The sequence below is a fragment of the Nuphar pumila genome, chromosome 7 (assembly GCF_984573655.1).
Source record: "Nuphar pumila chromosome 7, dmNupPumi1.hap1.1, whole genome shotgun sequence".
Taxonomy (NCBI): Eukaryota; Viridiplantae; Streptophyta; class Magnoliopsida; order Nymphaeales; family Nymphaeaceae; genus Nuphar; species Nuphar pumila.
Window position 1 is genome coordinate 100,979,499 of NC_143255.1, and position 20,922 is coordinate 101,000,420.

The following is a 20,922-nucleotide window of genomic DNA, read 5'->3' on the forward strand; positions in this document are numbered from 1 at the left end:
GTGACAGCGATTTAAGGACAATTATGATGCTGTGAAGCAATTTCAATTTTAATCACTAAATGAACAATGATTTAAATACGCAAATCGCCACCGCAATCACGCAACAATGTAAATGCTGCATGCACACGTTTCAATATCATAATACAAATATCTTACAAATCGATATTAGCAAACACATAATATGTTACAAATCGATATACATATCGCATAATATATTACAAATTGATACAGAAATTCAGCATAATAGCTTACAAATCGATATTAACAAACAAAACAATATCTCAAAAATCGATAGTATGTTACTATAATCGCTATTTGCGTTATACTATTCCAATATTTCCTATACAAAGGCAAATCATTATGGTCGACATAGACATCATTGCGTAAATCGCTAAATGAGCAACGATTTGAACACACAAATGGCCACCTCATGTCGTTACAATGTAAATTCCTCACGCACAGGTTTCAATTAAATACTATAAATATCTAACAGATCGACACTAGAAATCACTTAATATTTTACAAATCGGTATGTATCGCATAATATATTCCTATACCCTAAACCCTAAACCCTTAATATCTTACTAAACCCTAACCCTAAACCCTAAACCATTAATATCTTACTAAACCCTAACGCTAAACCCTAAACCCATAATATATTACGAAACCCTAAACTATAAACCCTAACCCTAAACCCTAAACCTAAATCCTAAACCCTAAACCCTAAACCCTAAACCCTAAACCCTAAACCCTAAACCCTAACCTTAAACCTTAAACCCTTAATATCTTACTAAACCCTAATGTTAAACTCTAAACCCCTAATATATTACTAAACCCTAAACCTAAACCCCAAACCCTAAAACCTAACCCTAACCCTAAACCCTAAACCTAAATCCTAAATTCTAAACCCTAAACGCTAAACCCTAAACCCTAAGCCCTAAACCCTAATCCCTAAACCCTGCCGACCCTACAAAAGGATTTCTTCCTGCCGACCATGCAAAATTAAATCTACATACACATCATTCTTCATGTTATCTGTCATGATCGTCAGTTGCATCGCACTATAGTATGCATCGAGTTGTTATTTACCATGCCAATTAAAGAAATAACTTATAGTATATGTGTTGACGATAGCGATTCATATGACAGTAATTTAATGACAACTACGACGTTGTGAAGCGATTTCAATTTTAATCGCTAAATGAACAATGATTTGAATACGCAAATCATCACCGCAATCACACAACAATGTAAATGCCGCACACACACACATTTCAATATCATAATACAAATCGACACTAGCAAACACATAATATGTTACAAATCGATATATATATCGCATAATATATTACATAATCGATATGACCTTAACATAAGAGTCATAATCGATATACATATCGCAAATCGATATGCCAGCGTTATCAACTATTTCAGTAATTGCAGCATGCGCTTTAGTTACTTTACGATATAACCTTAGCATAGGAGTTATAAATAAAGCAGCTAATTAATGGTTATGATCATTGATTAAAGTATAAACTACATATTTCTCATTCGAAAGTCTTCTTAACACCATTCTCACTGGACAATCATATCTTGAATCTGGCTTGCTCCTTGTTAGATTTCCACTCGACTTCTTTCAACCTTGCTTAGAACAAACACATGTCTTTCTCACCACGACACCCTGTGCATATGCAGTTTCCTCATTATTAAATTGCATTCCCTTACGGGAACAGAGTCAAGTGTACTATCATGTAGACTTGAGGTGCCTGCACCTTTGTCAAGTTTACTGTCATGTTCGTCTACCTCATTATCGAATTGCATTTTGTCTGCTGGAATATTCAAGTCAAGAGTGAATCCAATGCCTGCACCCTTCTTATCATGTGTATCATTAAAGCACATATTCACTTCTTCAGGTGTGTTGATAGTATGGATGTTCGTTGCACCATGACTTTCCGATGACTGAGATACATCATCTTCACTGCAACTAGTTGATATGCTAAACACTGCCATGAGCAAAATATCAATTTGTGTTGGCCAGCGCATACATTTTCTACAATTTATTCAAGATGCATATAACAACGGCTACCGATTAGTTAAACAAGTCAAAGAAACAATTGAATGAATCACAGTATCAAAGCAACAACATAATAGCTTATAAATAGATAATAACAAACAAAACCATATCTCACAAATCGACACTATAAGATACATAATATCTTACAAATTGATGTACGACAATTCAACATAACATATTACAAATCGGTATACGGCAATTCAGCATAATATCTTACAAATCGATATACGTCAATTCAGCATAATATATTACAAATCGATATTAACAACCAAAACAATATCTCACAAATTGACACTAGAAAATACATAATATCTTACAAATCGATATACGACAATTCAACATAATATATTACAAATCGATATTAACAAACAAAACAATATCTCACAAATCTATACTAGAAAACACATAATATCTTACAAATCGATATGCGATAATTCAACATAGTATATTATAAATCGATATTAACAAACAAAACAATATCTCACAAATCGATACTAGAAAACACATAATATCTTACAAATCGATATACAATAATTCAGCATAATATATTACAAATCGATATTAAAAAACAAAATAATGTCTCATAAATCGATATACATGTTACTACAACCGCAATTTGTTTTACATTGCATATACTGAGTGAATGGACGATATCGAATGGGGTAAAGGCCTTTGCTCGCATCTGTAACCCAGCATTCTTGTCAAGAGATCCCACCACCTTATAAATATCTTTAAGTTTTCAACCATTGAAATGATAAAATCTACATGCAATAACAAAATAACACCTTAATGACACTCACAATGACATATGTTCTTCAACAATACCATGATGACATGAAAAGATACTCACCACACTTTAATGACACTTGTTGGAATGTTTATGCGTCATTGATTTTTTTTCATACTCTCTAACGAAAACGAAGAAGAAGAAAAGACTGTAAAAAGAGATGGTCGACAAATCCCCCTATGACGCCCACCAATGATCGGACCAGTCATTCGATTTATAGTTATCTTCACGAGATAGAAACAAACCCGGTTTTTTTTTTATCTAACACAAGGCATGAACGAGAAGGCGGCCATGAGTTGTAACACAAGCTAAAAACAAAGGCGGAATGTGCAAATCTATTTACGAGGAGCGGGAGGATATTTTCGTCAAATGCATATCTATCTTACTAGAGGACATTTCAGTCAAAAGCATATCTACCTTTTTTATATGTTATTTTATTATAAAGTCGTCGTGGGCAACATTGGCTTGTGAATTATTCAGATTTGTGTTATGGGGAGAACACACAACACCCTCTCCTTAAGGGCTGTTTGTTTTGTGCTCTTTTCCATGATAGTAAACTTTTTTCATAAGAAAAAATGCATCTTTCTTAGGAAGACTGAAACGAACATTTTCATGAAAAATATGTAGTCGGCTCCACATGATAAATACAATAAAGCATTTTTCCTGTCAAAATGGATTCATACCTCCCCCATCGAGCACTTTCCATCTTATATGTCCCTTTCAAGGGAAAGTGGTTTCCCTTTCGATAGGAGCCCACGAATTGGAAAGAGTTGGAGGATCTCGGGTGCGATTCCTCGTTTAAAGGATCATAGCAGGCAGCAGGATGAAGGGATCACCATCTACCATTTTCACATGCTCAATCAGAAGAATGTCTCTGCTTGGACCATGAAGAGGCTGGTTAACATTGTGAGGCATGGGGTGTTGTTTACTCTGGATGAAAGGATACAGGGTGTGGATCGGGAAGACGAGAATGCGACACAGATACGTAGCGAGTATGAAGCCAAGGTTTCTGCCAGGAAGATCTTCAACAATTAATGTGGCACGACCTGGAGCCAAGTGAGACGTTCTTACTTGAGATTTCTTTTCTGCTGCCTGTTGGTTTTATCTTTTATCTGCAGAGTGCTTGAATTCTCCAGCTCCAATCGGAGAAATTTAAATAAGTGTATCACATTGGTTGATCTGATGCGGTTTTCGAGTGAAGATGAGGCCATCAAGACTGAGTCTATTTGAAGGAACAAAAAATGCAAAGAAAGTTGGCAAATCTGCTCTCAAAACTGGCTGGTGATATTTCAATGCTCCTCACTTCATATCCATTTTACCCAAAGCCTTGTTTGCTTAGTGATTTATCCTACAGTTATCATAATGTCACATTCTTTGGTTACGATGCCAATGGATGATATTTAGCTTGAGGCATCTTTAGGAGCATGAACATGAATGTAATAAAAGTATGTTGCAAAGGTCATCTGATTAGTAATGGGATACCCGTCTGACTCGTTATAGGTTAATGCATTCCGAGAAATAAGAGCTCTTTCTTTGACACTGAATGATATCAAAACAGCAGTGAACAAGCTCCATCAAATGCTTAACATAGTGGTGGGCGTCTTGCTAGTGATAATGTCTCTTCTTATTCTGGGGATCGCCACCGCCCACTTTCTTGTCTTCATAACTTCTCAGATTCTGCTTGTGCTTTTCATATTTGGGAACACCTGTAAGATGATATTTGAAGCCATTATTTTCTAGTTTGTTATGCATCCCTTTGATGTTGGTGACCGTTGCGAGATAAATGGAGTTCAGGTATGCAATTGGCCATGCTCTGGAAACTTGGTCCTGAGTTTACAACGTCAGTAAGTTTGGTCTTTTCTGACTTTCAAATCTGACTTGCAGATGGTCGTAGAGGAGATGAACATTCCGACCAGTGTTTTTGAGGTATGACAACCAGAAGATCACATATCCAAACAGTGTGTTATCTACCCTGCCCATTAGCAACTATTACCGAAGTCCTGATATGGGGGATGCGATCGAGTTCTGTACTCATATTGCAACCCTTGTCGAAAAGATTGCCATCATGAAGGCTCCATGAGTTCTGGTATTCTGGTTAATATGGGACAACTTTCAAAATCTTAATCATCTCTTCTTTTAGCCCCCATTTCTTTGCAAGTTCTAGCATTTGAGGAACTTAGTGGCCCTTTTGAAGATAATTACTGGATGGGACGTTGTACAATTTCCTTATCACTCCTATTAGTGGAAAAAAGTAACCTTTCTTGATCAAAAGATCAGGAAATATCTCCATGTTCTTTTGATGCACTTGGTGCATATTGTTGAGTTTGACACCTTTCTCATGCTTGTCAAATGTTCTTTTTTCAAAAGTACTGTTTCTAGTAGTTCTTATTGTGCGGTAGCCTTGTTTTCGTCCCAAACATAATTTTGTGTTTCCAATGGAACAGATACATTGAGAGCAAAGAGGACCACTGGCACCCAAATCCCACTGTCCTTATAATGGATGTGGAAGACATGAACAAGTTGAAAATGGCTGTTTGGATCCAGCACCGGATGAATCATCAAAATATGGGGGAGAAGTGGATTAGGAGAGCTTATGTGGTGCTAAAGATGATTAAAGTTTCCAGGGAGCTAGATATTGAATACAGTATGCTGCCTATGGATGTAAATGTGAGAAATATGCCTCCTGTCACTTCTACTAGCCTTCTATCAACTTGGATGACATCATAAGGCTTAAAGTCAGTCACAACTCACAACCAAAGTTTCTTCCACAGAGATTAAGGTGTTTAACTTGATTCTCACTGTTTTTTTCTTCTTCTTTTTTGTAAAGGGAAGGCTTCATAAGCATTATTTTTTTGTTTGGCCATCTTGATATGCATGTCCTCAGTTGAGATGATTCGGTGCATGCCTTTGTGGCTATTGCATTTGTATGGTGATGGTATGCAGATGGCTTTTGCCCATTATGGAGACGATTAATCTTCCCATGGATTTATACAGGAAAATTTTGATGATGATATTATGAGACTAAACTTTTGGTTCTGTTTGATGCTCTAGGAAATTACTTTACCTTACTGAGCAGTGCTTCAGTATGCATGTGTTTGCTTTGTAGTTGGAAGACAAGGAGAGAATTTGGTAGATCAGTTTATATGGGGGCAAGATAATTTTTTTAAAACTAGAAAAGTCTCAAATTTTCTCAATAGGATGCATGTTTTCCATCGAATAAAATGTATCGACCACATTTGTAGGATTTGATTTACAAAACAGGCCAGGTGGGGTCTGAGATGCAGTGGTACTGTTGATGGTGTCAAATTCTGTTCTTATGGCTTGGATTATAATTCTTTTGTGTTCCAGGTTATGGCGATGCAAATTATTTTAATTATTCTTGAATGTATTTTGGAATACCAAATGCATCGATTGATTGACATCCCTACTCACAAGCTATAAAAAAAAACTGTTCTTTTCTTTTCCATCACAAACCTGCTTTATTTACCTCCCATTTAAAGGAAAAGTTCATAAATATGCCAAAAATTCTCAGCATATTTTGGCAATACACGGAAACTGAAACTATGTTTTAGTATAGTTTTTTCCTTCTTAAATGAAGTCTCCAAACAGATCCTTGATGGTGAAAGTAACTTTAGGCGTATATTGTCTCTGTAACAAATATCGTGAGATTTATAAAAATCTTGCATCGCGAGAAATTGCCTGAAAATTTAAAATGGCATTTTCTCGCGAGATTTTCAAACCGTGACAAATACCACGATATTTACGGTTTTAGCATATATCTATTGCGAGTTTTTTTATTTTCAATTGTGTTTTATTTATATTTTCTTATAAAAAATGTTTTTTTATACTTTTTAAATTTACTTTTTATTGCTGAGATTTTACGAAAAAAATGCAAGATTTATGAGAGTTTCTGACTCCCAAGATTTTGCCGTTTTAAACTTTTGTCAGTATGCATATTGTTTATTTTTAAAATGAGATTTACCATTAAATTGTCATTTTGGAAACACGAGTTACAAAATCAGAGATTGGTGTTTATTTGAACATTTTCTTGTTTATTTAACATTGAGCAAATTACCAAAACTTCTCACCAACTTGCTCAACATTTTTTGTTAGCACATTTCAAATGTTTACCTACCAATTCATATTCTGGCCTTTGATCCACAAAGTAATTCTCATTATGTTTGCTTTTCGAAACCAGCAGTTTGGGAATGTATACTGGTCCCGTTCGGTTTGGATGCATAGTTTATTGAATCCGACTTAATCGGGTCTTGGCTAATAATTTCAAGTTGGATGGAACATGTGTACTGGGTCCAACTAGCATAAAGTAGCTTCTTGGATACATATAATCAGGATGGAATTCTGTTTGGATTCAGATGTAAAACTCCAACAGAATCCAGATAGGATAATAAATCCACTATTCTTTTCTTAATTGGATCTGACTAAACGGATTCGAAATTCAATAGATCATGTCCAACCCAAACCTGAACTGTTGACATCCCTACAGTTCATTTGATGAGCAAATCGGGCCGGCTGTCAACCGGTTGGGTATACACGACCCGTCAGTTCAAGGTATACCTGAAGCCGAACAAATTGCAAGTTGCCAACTTCGAGTTTTGCTAGGTCACAAAAATGAAATCCCAAATCTGGACCTGTAATTGTATAATTTCAGTTTTTTTATTATTAAAAATACATATAAAATTAGCCGGGTCGCATCATGTATCCGGTAAATTAGCCGGATCAAGTTGGGTGCCCAGAAAAAATTATGTCCAATGCCCGGCTCAGATATTTCTCGGGTTGGGTTAGGGCCGACCTGAATATTATTCGGATAGGCACTTTTCATGCTCATACCCGGGAAATGGGGTTCAGATCGGGTCGTGTACCCAATACAAAACCGACCTGTTGTCAGCCCCATGTGCAAAGTTTAAAACGACAAAAAAATGGTAGACTTATTTTCGTCTAAATGATAATGATAAGATCATGCACTTTAATTAGGGGTTTCAGCTGGTCGAGTTTACCAGGACCTGACCCGAACCAAACCCTATAGGGTCCTGGTATTATGGTAAATAAGAAGATTCGATTAAGATTCGAGTCCGGATCCAAAAGTAAAGTACGATCAATACATGGATCCGAGTATAGTTTGTAAAATTTTATACCAAACCAGACCCTACCCGAGTTTCGATTAAGACTCACTATTTTTTAATGTAAAAATGATAAAAAAAATATGATTTTATCGGGTATGATCTGGGTCTGGTTCATGTAGTTCTTATCAGGCCTGACTATGTTTTTTCTAATAGTGGACCCAATTAGAATCCAGTCCAGACCCGATACTATACCAAAAAATCGGGTCCGAACCAAACCTAACTCGTTAACACCCCTAATTTTAACCAAAGAAAGGGTGGGACCTAATTTTAACCAAAGAAGGGTGGGAGTGCTCTGCTTGTTTGGTAGAAGTAGTGAGTCCACGTCATCTTGTATTTGGGACATTGCAGGTTCAAATCCCAATGGTATGGTTGTATAACTGGTGGGTCTGCCTAACTCCAGCCTGCTTATCTAAAAAAAAAAGATCTTTCATTTTAACTGTGTAAAACGGACACTAAAAAACACTTCTTTGTAACGTTTTCGAAATATCGCCGATATTTATAAATATTTAACATGCTAAACATCAGGCGAATTCCTATGACAAAAAATTGAGGTGCTTAACTTTTTCTTGGGAAAGCGGATGCTATAAATCGAGCATCGTCTTGTGATCAGATCGCTTCTTCTTCTTCAAATCCAACCAAAAGGATGGCATCCTCTTTCCCACTCCCTCCCCGCCTCTGTTTTCCTTCAAAACCAGAACGAAATCGACCGCTTCACCAACGGAACCCCTCGAAACCCAACCTCCCCAAACTCCAGAAAACGAGGGCCAACCTCTCAATCCCTTCATCATCATCACCGTCACCATCGACGGCAGCTTCGTTCGATCTGCAGGGCTACTGGACCAACCTCATCGCGGAGATCGACCACCAACTGGAGGGCGCGGTACCGCTGCGGTACCCGGAGAGGATCCACGAGGCCATGCGTTACTCGGTGCTGGCGCGGGCGAAGCGGGCGCCGCCCATCATGTGCATCGCTGCCTGCGAGCTGGTGGGCGGCAGCCGAGCCCACGCCTTCCCCACCGCCTGCGCCCTCGAGATGGTTCACGCCGCCTCCCTCATCCACGACGACCTCCCCTGCATGGACGATGACCCCGAGCGCCGCGGCCGACCCTCCAACCACACCGTCTACGGCGTCGACATGGCCATCCTCGCCGGCGACGCCCTCTTCCCCCTCGGATTCCAGCACATCGTCTCCCTCACGCCGCCGGAGGTGCCCGCCGGACGCGTCCTCGCCGTCGTCGCCGAGATCGCCCGTACCGTCGGCTCCACCGGCATGGTTGCCGGCCAGTTCCTCGACCTCACTTTCTCCGGCGGCAGCAATGGTGGTGGTAGTGGTGGGGAAGGAGATGACCTCGCCTGGTTTATCAAGGAGAAGAAGTTCGGGGAGATGGCGGAGTGCTCTGCGGTGTGTGGTGGGATATTGGGGGGAGGGAGCGAGGAGGATGTGGAGAGGTTGAGGAGGTACGGGAGAGCGGTTGGAGTTCTCTATGAGGTGGTGGAGGATCTGATGGAGAGTGAGAGGCAGGGGAGGGGTGAAGTTGGGGATGATGGGAGTGTGAAGAGGGAGAGGAAGCGGAATTATGTGAGGGTTTATGGGTCGGATAGGGCTAGGGAGTTGGTGCAGAGGCTCAGGAACGAGGCCAAGAGGGAGCTGTCTGGGTTCTATGGGGATGCGGTTGCTCCACTCCATAGCTTTGTTGATTATGCTGTTGATAGAGAATTTCAGCTCAAAACAAACTAGGTGATGGGATGGTGCCACCAACCGAAGAATGAGAGTGCTCTCTCTCTCTCTCTCTCTCTCTCTCTCTCTCTCTCTCTCTCTCTCTCTCTCTTAGTTGTGGCTTTGGCTTTTGGCCATAAAATATGACCACCCATTTGGCATCTCTTCTGAATTTGGGTTTGGCTATTTTTACCTTGGTTGTGATCTTTGTTATTTTAGAAAACATATGATAAGTATGAGAAGTATTTGGTTTTCGTCCATGGAAGGTTGAGCAATGTCTAGTTTCATTTGGCATCTGTATCACTTGGAGTTCTGTTGATGATAAATTGGTGATGTAGAACAGAGATCTGCTTTGTTTGTAATCTAATTGGGTATGACAATGAGTTGGTGTATCATGTTTTTGACTGTGTGAAAGGATTAAAAGTTATGCAAGGATCGAGTTTTTCTTTTTCCTCTTCTTATTTAACTTGTGAATTTTATGAAAGAAGGGAGACCTTCGTGACCATGGGCGTTGATATGCTCTCCTTGGTATATCTCCATTGCTATTGCTTTAGGCGATGCTGGAATTTCTAAATTTGCTGAGTATTTGGGAACTCTACTGCTCTCTCTCTCTCTCTCTCTAAATTTGGAATGCTGTTTTCTTAAGAGATTATAATGTTTTCATTTTCCTGTGAAGCTTTTTTTTTACCTGTCGTTTCATCCTCTAACTGCATTGGGGCCTCCTACGATTGTACTTCTGAAGACAATTTATTGCTGTGGATTGGCAGAACGTTTTTAGTAAGAGGTGGATGGATGATGCCCACACAACTTCTGAGTGTAGTATTTGCTATTAAGGCTATATTCAGTCTTCCTCGCCATGGATTTTAAAGTCTGCATTAGATTGCTGGAGTCTGGAGTGCTTGTGTAAATAGGTTGATGGCCTTTCTAGTCTCTCTTTTTTCTCATGCCACCGTGGGTGGAGGTGTCTGGACTGAATATGATAGATGGGAAAAGCATAAAACGAGCACCATAAATTCTTATTCAAACGAGTCTAAGGGCACGTTTGCTTGCATCACATTTGATTTTATATCATGTGATTTTGGAATCATATGATTCACAACCACAATGTGGAGAATGTGATTAATTTGGAATCACATCAAAAGTGAGTAAAATGTGCTCAAACCTATGCACATGCACCTTTACTGAGTTGCACTACTATTGTAACCACGGATGTACACAAATTCGGATATGATATACTCCCCCGCAAGTCTCAAATTTATAAGAACTGCAATAAAATTAAAACAAAACAAAAAGCTTTACTGCGTTACTATAATTGTCAGTTCAATGGGAATTTCAATCTGCCTGATCACCACACTTTTTTGCAACCGATATCTTTGAAATCAAGTATGTTGTGGAGATTGAAATCAAAATATTTGTGTTGCAACTGAATCTATGTGGGACAGGCAGACCTTGCTAACTAGGGATGGCAGTGGACCGGGGAAAAGCGGGGCCCCACCCCGCCTCGCCCCGTTTGGACCGGGGATGAAGGGTGGCAGGGCGGGGGACCAAGGTTAAAATCCATCCCCGTTCGGGGATGGAGGCGGGGATGGACGTACACTTTTCCCCGCCCTGCCACGATCCCCGCCCCGTCCCCACCACTTTTCCCCACAATAGCCCTGCCTCATCCCCGTTTGAACCGGGGATGGAGGACATGAAACGGGGATGAAGGCAGGGGTGGAGGTTAAAATCCATCCCCGTGCCGGGATGGAGGTTCTAATCTTGAGGCGGGGCGGGGGTGGAGACCTTGTCCCCCGCCCCACTGCCATCCCTATTGCTAACACTGCTACCGCTGCATGGCACTCTCTTCTATCCATGTAATAGATCTTTATAATGATGTACAGAATTACTTGACCTACCAGGTGTTCGGATACCGCAGATAGATCACATTCAAGAAAGTTTCTGTTGACTGTTGTAAATACCAATATAACGATAGAGGTGCTATTTCTAGCCGTTCTTTTTTTAGGAATAAATCTGTGTTTGTGATGTATGCAATTAGATGCCATTCCCACCCACTTTTCTCATGTCAAAACAAACATCACAATTGCTTTATTTTTAGGAATTTACTTATAGTCCCTTAACTTATGGAAAAATTATGTTTAACCACCTAATTCGTAAAACTTTTCATATATGTGTCTTTTCAAGAAATTGCTCCTACAAAATGACACTTTAATCAAATTTTTTTCTTTAAATGACTTTATATTACTTTTTATAGTAGTCCTGCAGTTAAGGTCCAATAAATAACTTTAGCAAGAGTTTGATTCTTTAAAATGACACCTTAACCATTTCTTTTCTTTAAATGATGAGTGGCACTTGGCGTAATCGTTTAAGGTCAAATAAGTAATTTTATTAAAAAAGTGACATAAAAACTCATTTGAGCAATTTTTTGAAAACAGAAGTGCCCATGTAAAAAGTTTTAATAAGTAGACAGTTAAATGTAAATTTTTCAAAAGCTAGGAACATATATCTAAAATTCCCTTTTTCTGTTCACCCCATGAAACAAACATAGTCTAATAGTCCAACAGTTTCATACAGAAGGACTTTCATTGGTTTTTTTCTTTAATTTATAACCCAGAAAAACCGCACCCTATATGAGGACCTGGTCACGCTGGCTCAGCCTGCCATACATTAGGGGTGGCAAAATCTGACACGACCCTTCAACCCGCTTCTTAGCTGGTTCGGGTTTGGCTTAAACGGGTTCGTGTCGTAAACGAGTTGACCCTAACCCGTTTATTAAACGGATCGAGTTTGTGTTAGGGGTACGCCAACCCGACTGACCCGTTTAATAAACAGGTTAGGCGGGCGGGTCAACCCGTTTACTCGAACCCAATCTGCCAACCCACCCGCCTACCCATTTACCCAACCCCGACCCGTCCGCCAACCCATTTACCTGACCTGACCCGTTTATTAAACGGGTTAACCGTGTATAAATGGGTCGGGTTCGTGTTTGCCACAGCTGACCCGTTTAATAAATGGGTTGGGTTCGTGTTGAGGTATGCCGACCCGATCCGATTGCCACCCCTACCATACATGCAGTCGTCGTGTAGGCAGCGTAAAACTCTGGGCTTATGTTATGCATTTGCTTATGCAGAGGGGCGACGCCCTTAAGAATCGAACCTTCCCTGTCCCGTCTAACAGCCAAAGCCCCACCCCACTAAGCCAACCCCCCTTGGGGCGACTTTCATTAGGGTTGCAATGTTTCCAATTCAGATCGGATGTGGCAATTATTAGGATGTTGGACAAAACATATTTGAATTCTTATTAAGATTGGGATGGTGAAAAGCTCATACCAGACGCAATTCTTTTGCACATAAAAGGATTCAGATATCCATCAAATTAGAATATTTGTCAATTTCCATATTTGCATCTGGTTACAATTGGATATAGTTCTGGCTTACCAAATGCAACTAAACCCAATTGGATTTGGTCAGATATCCCTACCTTTTCATATGATTTATCTTGTCCATAAACAAGTCTCTTTTCTATGGAATGATTTTCCTCTCACACAAAACAAGTGGGCAACGAACACAAGCTAGGAGTGTCAACAAGTCGGGTTTGGATCAAACCGAAATAAGACCAAACCCACACCCACATCTGACTTGAGATGATGATATTGGATCTAGGTTTAATCAGATCCACCATAAGAGAAACCATACCCTGATTGTATAAGGATTATATGAACGAGACCTGACCATATTTTATCTTTTTACATTGAAAATTTGCGGATCTTAATTAAAACTTAGGTCAAGCTGATCCAGTATGAAATTTTGTAAACTATATCTGGATCTATATATTAATCGGACCCTTTGAGTATGGCTTGGTTTCTAACTAAACCTCCTTGTTTATCATCAAACCCTTACCCTATAGGGTTTGGTAAGGTCCGGGTGTGAGTCAAACCCGACCCATTGACACCCTTAACGCGAGCAGATAAGGATACGGAGCCTCATGCGGTGGGAACAAAGCCAGCGTGAGAAGCTATAAAAGAGCCAACAGCAAGCAGTATGGTTCTCTCTCTCTCGTTTCCTGCAACCAACCAAAACCCCAAAAATGGCTTCTCCCATCAAAGTATTTGGAACGCCAATGTCGACTGCCACAGCCAGGGTCTTGGCATGCCTTGTTGAAAACCAACTCCAATTCGATCTCGTCCCCATCGACATGTCCAAAGGCCAGCACAAGCAGCCCGGCTTCCTCGCCATCCAGGTTCTCTCTCTCTCTCTCTCTCTCTCTCTCTCTCTCTCTCTCTCTCTCTCTCTCTCATTAGTTTACTTCTCTGTTTCCCCCTTCTTCTGAACAGCCGTTCGGTCAAGTCCCTGCCTTCCAGGACGAACACATCAGCCTCTTCGGTACGCCACACCTCTCTCTCTCTCTCTCTTGAGTAGTACCCAATTGTTCGTTGGTGCTTCTTTTCTGTGCAGAGTCAAGGGCGATCTGCAGGTACATTGTGGACAAGTACACGGAGAAGGGGAAGAGGGGTCTGCTGGGGATGGATACCATGGAGAGGGCGTCCATAGAGCAGTGGCTGGAGGCCGAGTCGCAGAGCTTCAACCCGCCGAGCTCGGCGCTCGTCTTCCAGCTCGCGTTCGCGCCGAGGATGAAGCTGAAGCAGGACCCCAACCTGATACAGCAGAGCGACGCCAAGCTGAGCAAGGTGCTGGACGTCTACGAGAAGCGGCTGGAGAGCAGCCGATTCCTGGCGGGGGACGACTTCACCCTGGCCGACCTCTCCCACCTGCCCAACGCTCACTACCTCGTCAACGCCACCGACAGGGCCGGGCTCTTCACCTCAAGGAAGAACGTCGGCCGCTGGTGGGAGGAGATCTCCGGGCGGCCTTCCTGGAAGAAGGTGGTGGAGATGCAGAGCCCTCCCAAGCCCTCTTCTTCTTAGCGAGCGCTTGGGTTGGGCCAGCGGACTAACAAAGAGGCCTCTCATCTTCATGGCATATTTTGGCACTCTTGGATTGCATTGCAAACTGTCTTACGAATGCTTCGGATCTGTATTTCGCTTTCTCTCTCTGTGGTTTTTCTTCTTTTTCTCGTGAGAGCACTTTTTAAGTTTTTATGGAGCGACGCTTCAGGTGGCTGCAGGCGACAATGCTCAACACCGACCGTCTTGTGGTTTTTGCTACTCGAAGTTTTTTTTTTTAAATTACAATGGCCGGGACGTTCGGTTGGATCATTCAGAATCCTGAGAAAGCCATTCTAATAGCCTGCCGAACATGAGATTTCAGGCAACCCAATTCGAAATCACGGCAACCCTTCAAATCTGACGGGTTGCCCTGGGATTTAGAATCAGAATGATTTGTTCTAAATCCTGTCGAGTTGAGGCAGCCTAACGCGTATGTGCCCCTGTTCAACCCTGACCATCTTGTGATTCCTCGAGATTTGTGATGGACAACTGGTTGGGTTTCCTGTTACCGGTAACGCAACACTAAAAAAAGGGCAAAAAAATCACAGAAATAGAAGAAATTGTTTCTGTTTGTGGACTGCCGTGAACCATCAACAAGAAAACCAGTTCGTTGCAGTGTTACTCAACAGATGCAGTGCAGCGGCGGCTCACAAACACACTCTCATTGCAGGCAATTTTCGCCCACGCTATGCCAGTACCTATCATTGATAAAGTCTACCAAAAAATGATTTCTGCCTGTGAGACATGAAAATGGCTCCATGATAAGATTAAAGCCATGTTTGGATCTCTCTCCAGCTAAAAAAAATCCTTGGTGCGACCCAAAAGCATCCAGTGCACATTGCCGAAAAAAAAACAGGTAAAGAACAACAAATAGAAAAAAATTATTTACAGTTTCTAAACATTAATTCACAAGGCTGTGCTGAAATTTAAAATGGAATTGTTTTTCCTTCCATCATAATTTATGGCAAACGCTTCAGTTGAATGGAGACATCCTGAGAAAGATGGTGGTATGAAAACTCTATCGGCACACAAATGCTGGGAACTTTGCTTCTGTTGGTGTAATTTGAACCACTCACACCATTGGATTATGATTTCTCTCTAACCACCCCTCCCCCCACCCTAAAGTCTTGCTCCCACCGGTGTTATTTTTCATCAATTGGAACTCCTAAAACTCCGATCATTGGTTTCGACTGGCGGTTGATACTGAAGATACATTGCAATAGAAGCCACGATGATCAAGTGGTGCAATTCTTAATGGGAGGAGCGGAAACACTTCCAATGATGTTCAACAAAAAATATTACAGAAAATGAAGCAATAGCAACCTCCACTCTTTCTCCTGCACATAATGAGAGAGAGAGAGAGAGAGAGAGAGAGACGAAAGTAATTCAACATTACCACTCATGAAGATCAACAAAATGTTGAACCCATGAACTGAACAAGAACAAAAGCCAAAACAAATAAAGAAAGCACAAGAGAAAAGAACATTAGACAGATAAAAATGGGCTCACGCCATAGCCGCTTGCCCAGATTGCGACAAAGGATAGGTAGCATCAGCAGGAGGGAGTGGAAGATCACTAAGATGCATACGCAAGATCGCATAAACATCTACCAAAAGAGAGAGAGAGAGAGAGAGAGATCTCCCTGATTCACTGCCTATTTCTATTTTAGGGGGACGACGGAGGAGACTACGTTCACGCCAGTCGAAAGAGAGATTTTCCTTTTTCTATGTTGGGTTACCGGGTATAGGCAATCCAATCGGTTGACCACCACCCATCTCGAGGAACCATGAGATGGGTGGTGGCGAGTACTGCGCTGCAGACAGCATCACTGCATAAAAAGTGCTCTCTTTTCTCTCTTTTATTTTTAGATATTGTGAATGCAAATCACAAACACAGCAGATTTCTCAAGTTTTTTACGAAGACTAGAAAGTTTAGGTCGTGACCAACGCTTGCTCGGTGTGGTTGGTAGGAGCTATCTGTGCACGTCTCCCTGTGGCGGGAGGTTGCATGTTCAAAACCTATGGTAAGTTGAATAATAACTGGTGGGGTATGCCTAACCCAGCTTGCCTTTCAAAAAAGAAAGAGGAAGTGATTCTCAATTGAGAACGCTCCTTAAAGCTTGAGAAAGTTGATGGTATGACCAGCCCGTGGCCAACTTTCTCAAATGTGATGGCTTATTCCACTTGTGATCAAAGCAAACGTGTCCAATGATCATGTTTGCCTCAACTCTTGAAAGGGTTGCTTTAATTGGTTTTGTTTGCGAGGCATAAATAGAATCTTTCTTTACTTAAAGTTGATCTTTGAATCAGCCAATTCATTATGAGAGGAGAGGGAAAACTATGGCACAATGTTGTTAATCACACTAGAAGAGTGTCGTAGTAAATGAATGGAGGATCAGGTGCAATGTGATTGCACATTTTTAATGTGTCCTTGCACCTGATAACCCTCCATCTTTGGGATACAACCTATCAGTTGTGGGGACCAACAACTGATGAAGGGGTGCAGCAGCCCACCAAAAGTGGGCAATCACATTGCACTTGATCTTCTCTCCATTCACTATTGTTGTCAGTATCAGTGTCAATTGCCCTGAAATCAATACAATAGAAGGTTGATTTGCCTTATTTTTTAAAAAAAAAATTAAAACTAATAAAAATTTGTTGTAAATATCTTGAATTCTAAACTCACTCTAATTTGTGACCTTATTTAAAAATATTTTGGTGATTGTACAATGAAATTTTTTAATGAGGGTTGCAGTGGTAGCAAAGCTATCGGGCCCGTTAGGTCAACTTGTCTAGTTTTGTAATTTTTCTTTTTATACTTACTAGGGTTTTATATTGTAACACCCTGGATTTTTTGGACTCTTTAAAAAGGAAATTTATTTAATATTATACGAGCTTTTTTTATATTTGTGTTTTATATTGATGAATAAGGGTTCATCATTGAAATCATATCAAAAAATGGTCAATATTGGGTTTAGATCAAACCCTTTTGGTTTTGGGGGCATAGTCATGATTTTTTAATTTGGATGTTTTGACAGAATGGATCGGCGAGGAACACTGAGCTCAACGAACTTTTGGATGTGAATATGGATATAAATATTGTTATACATTTTGTACAAGTGATATTTCTTTGTGAAATGAATGACTTTTATGGTTTGCAAAAAGGTACAATTGTCTTCTGAATTTTGGATTCTAGTTTGGAAACTCACTTTCAAAAATGAACTTTAAAGTAAGAACAGTCTTTCGCTGTGTTTTTTTAAATGAAAAAGAAAACAGTAAAATTTGGACGGAGATTTACCTATACTCTTCGTCATATATATCTACCTCTTTATGAGAGATGAGTACGAGAGTTTTGGGTGTATGGGGATTAGGGTTTCTACATCTCACCTCTATATTTCCATCTTACTAGTGGATTTTTTTCCTTCACTGGCGAAAGTAGGCTTGAGTGTCAACCATGTAAATCTGATATCTTCTTGCTCATTCTCTTTGTCTTGTGGCTTGCTTCATTTTGATTGTGGTTTTGCATAACAAACTAGTAACAAAGCAATTTCATCAATTAGGGATTTCACGATGTCGAGAATGAAGTATGATATTGATAAGTTCCATGGTGTCATGAGCTTCAGTCAATGAAAAGTGAAGATGCTCTATGAAACTCATCTTATGTGTAAATGCTGGAGTTGATATGAAAATTGTCAAATCCAACTTAATAAGATCCACGTCAAATGGAATTGTAATTCAGTTTTAATATTGGATCAAATATTCGCCCATTGAGATAAATCATCTGGTGCATTTAAATGTGGATTTTATGTAAAATTGTAACCAAGAATGGTACTGAATCTAAACTATAGAATTTAAAATTGAATCCGTTTTAAAAAGTTTAGGATCTAGATAGTATAAATCCTGTGGCAAACTAAATCATGTTTCATTTCATATGGTGCAAAACATATATATCAAAGCAATTCATAGAATTCTAAACAAGACGATTCATTTTCACATGTAATTTACTTTCATGTGTGAATAAATCTCTTCCCAAACGTGTCTTTGGTGAGCTAGCTTCTGCAGAAAAGTGAACTAATCAAACTAGTTTTCATCTCAAGGCATGTTTGCGAGCTCTTAGGGAACATTAATTTTTCCCTGAGCATTAGGATGGAAAGGTGAAAAGCTTGAATGCAGAGAGCAATTTTCTCTCCACTGTATTGTCCAAACATATTAGCCATAGAAAACAGAGATCACGTTTGTAATACTTGGAAAAGTTGAGCTGACAGCAAAATTGTGCCCTTTAACATTTTAACACAGCTCGCTCTGAGGCCTTCACCAGCTCAATGCAAAGAAATGAATCATTACAGAAAGCAGCAGAGGGCAAGGTCAATTGAGCGAGAAACAAAACACCAACCCACGGTTTCTACAAGAGCCGAGGGGCGAAAAAGTGAATAAGTGCGGAATTCAAGTAGGTGACATGAATAACAGGTTTCTGTGATTCAATGGGATACCAATTGTTTGGATGCATTTGAAAGCTCCGAGAAGCATTGAATCAAAGGAGTTCTTTTTAATTGAAAAATGTTGGATTCTGTCTGTGGCACAAGCAAAGGGTTCATTCATTAATGGGCGAATTACAAGAATTGAACATGATCACTCAGAGCTTGTGATGATGGGGCACAAGGAAACAGAATCGACCACCGAGTAATCACAGCGTCGTTTAGAATGATTGCAACCGTAGGTGGGAGAACCATTCTTTGACAGCCTTTCCCTTGGACAAGAACCTCCCACCATTCATCCTGTCAAGTTTCAGGGAACTACTCATCCTGAACATCATCTCTGAAACCAAGGACTTAACAGGGGACTCCCCTCTCACAATGCTGTGCTTCCCCGTCCCACAAACGATCGACACCTCCAAAGGCAGCGCATCACCACCATCAATTCTCAGCCTAACCTGTTCCAACCACTGCAACAGATTCAAATAAGCAGCACCAACGTGGAATCCATGAAGATCCAACCTCCATTCCGAGCTCGACCATCTCACTGTTTCCGGCAACAGACCCACAGAATCAACCATTTCATGGATCAACAGCACCACATTGTCGATTTCGCGATCGTTGGTAGCCGGACGAAGCCGCCGGAACAGTCCATCGATTGACAGAGGAATTGATTCAAATCGCCCTTCCGAGATGGAGGAAAGCAAAGGGCAGGAATTAGCAACAGAATTGTACGTCTTAATCGAGAAGCCCACGCCGAGAAGATTCATCTTCTTGATCCATCCGACCATCTCGGAGTGCTTTCCGTGATCCCCGAGCGATGACAGGATCATGTTCGAACAAACAGTATCAAGGGTGGAGAGCCCCAATTTCTCCACCATTCGTTCCACGACCGTTTCCATCTCCGAGAAGCGGCCGGCACGCCCGTAGGCAAGAACCACTGACCGGAATTCGAACGGGGAAGGCCGGAAACCGGCGGCTTCCATCTCCTCCAGCTTCTCCCTCGCCTGGTCCGGTAGCTCCAGTCGAGCCAGGGCATTGACGATGGTGTTGTAGGAGCAAGACGACGCTCCGCCGCCGCCGCCGCCGCCGCCGCCTCCGATTCGCGCCGCGAGATCGAAGACCTGTTGTCGGAGGCCGTGTTTGGAATAGGACTCGATCAGATCGCAGTAGAACCTGACGACCGAGCCCCTCGGGCCATCGAGCTCGCTCAGTCGATGTACGGAATCGGAGATGAGGGTTCGAGATTCGGTGGTGAGGCCGTGCTTCTCCAGTAGGGCGGCGAGTCGGGCTGCCGTTTTGTGGTTCCACCGGTACCAAGGGGTTTCGAGGAGCCTCGCGTACATCTGAGGGGTCAAGAAATAAGGGTGGGACTCGTTAGACTTTCCGGCGAGAGAACGGAAGTGCGAGAAGAAGAAGATGGTGGTGGTGGTGGCGTACCGGTAGAGCGAAATCCCAGTGGGAGTCGGAGAGTAGAAGATGGTCAAGGGTAGATAGGAGGAGGGGGCGGGCCGACGACGACACCAACCGGCGGAGGAGGCGGCCGGTGGCGGCGGGGTCGCCTCGGCTCCTCTCCAGAGTCGAGAGGAGGCGGTGGCCTTGTTTGGATAGCGCGCAACGCGGGAATCCGGTGGCTGGTCTCGCGATTCCGATCGCCACCCCTAGACTCGCAGGTGGTCGTCGGGGAATTCCCATTCCAGGACGACCGGTCGCCACCGCCGCCGCCGCCGCCATCTCTCTCCGGCCGCCGGGTCACCACCAACTGGCGGTGGAGCGCTTCCACCACGGCC

The 20,922-nt window shown here is 41.6% G+C and overlaps 2 protein-coding genes and 2 pseudogenes across 3 annotated transcripts; 3 read left to right on the plus strand and 1 right to left on the minus strand.

The window, feature by feature from the left end:
* The first annotated feature begins 3,572 nt into the window (after positions 1-3,572).
* LOC149832654 (mechanosensitive ion channel protein 6-like) lies at positions 3,573-5,588 on the plus strand (annotated as a pseudogene).
* Positions 5,589-8,543: 2,955 nt separating this feature from the next.
* Positions 8,544-10,151, plus strand: LOC149832655 (heterodimeric geranylgeranyl pyrophosphate synthase small subunit, chloroplastic pseudogene; annotated as a pseudogene). Its single transcript, XR_016433355.1, has one exon. The product of XR_016433355.1 is annotated as a heterodimeric geranylgeranyl pyrophosphate synthase small subunit, chloroplastic pseudogene (transcript).
* Positions 10,152-13,713: 3,562 nt separating this feature from the next.
* LOC149832656 (glutathione S-transferase F8, chloroplastic-like) lies at positions 13,714-14,749 on the plus strand. The gene is made up of 3 exons (XM_090014634.1): positions 13,714-13,955; positions 14,050-14,098; positions 14,171-14,749. Exons 1-3 carry the CDS (start codon positions 13,803-13,805, stop codon positions 14,638-14,640), a joined length of 672 nt encoding a protein of 223 aa, XP_089870760.1. The 5' UTR covers positions 13,714-13,802; the 3' UTR covers positions 14,641-14,749.
* Positions 14,750-19,236: 4,487 nt separating this feature from the next.
* LOC149832657 (pentatricopeptide repeat-containing protein At2g17033-like) lies at positions 19,237-20,922 on the minus strand. Its single transcript, XM_090012537.1, has 2 exons — positions 20,573-20,922; positions 19,237-20,478 (listed from the first exon to the last, which is right to left on the minus strand). Exons 1-2 carry the CDS (start codon positions 20,864-20,866, stop codon positions 19,357-19,359), a joined length of 1,416 nt encoding a protein of 471 aa, XP_089868663.1. The 5' UTR covers positions 20,867-20,922; the 3' UTR covers positions 19,237-19,356.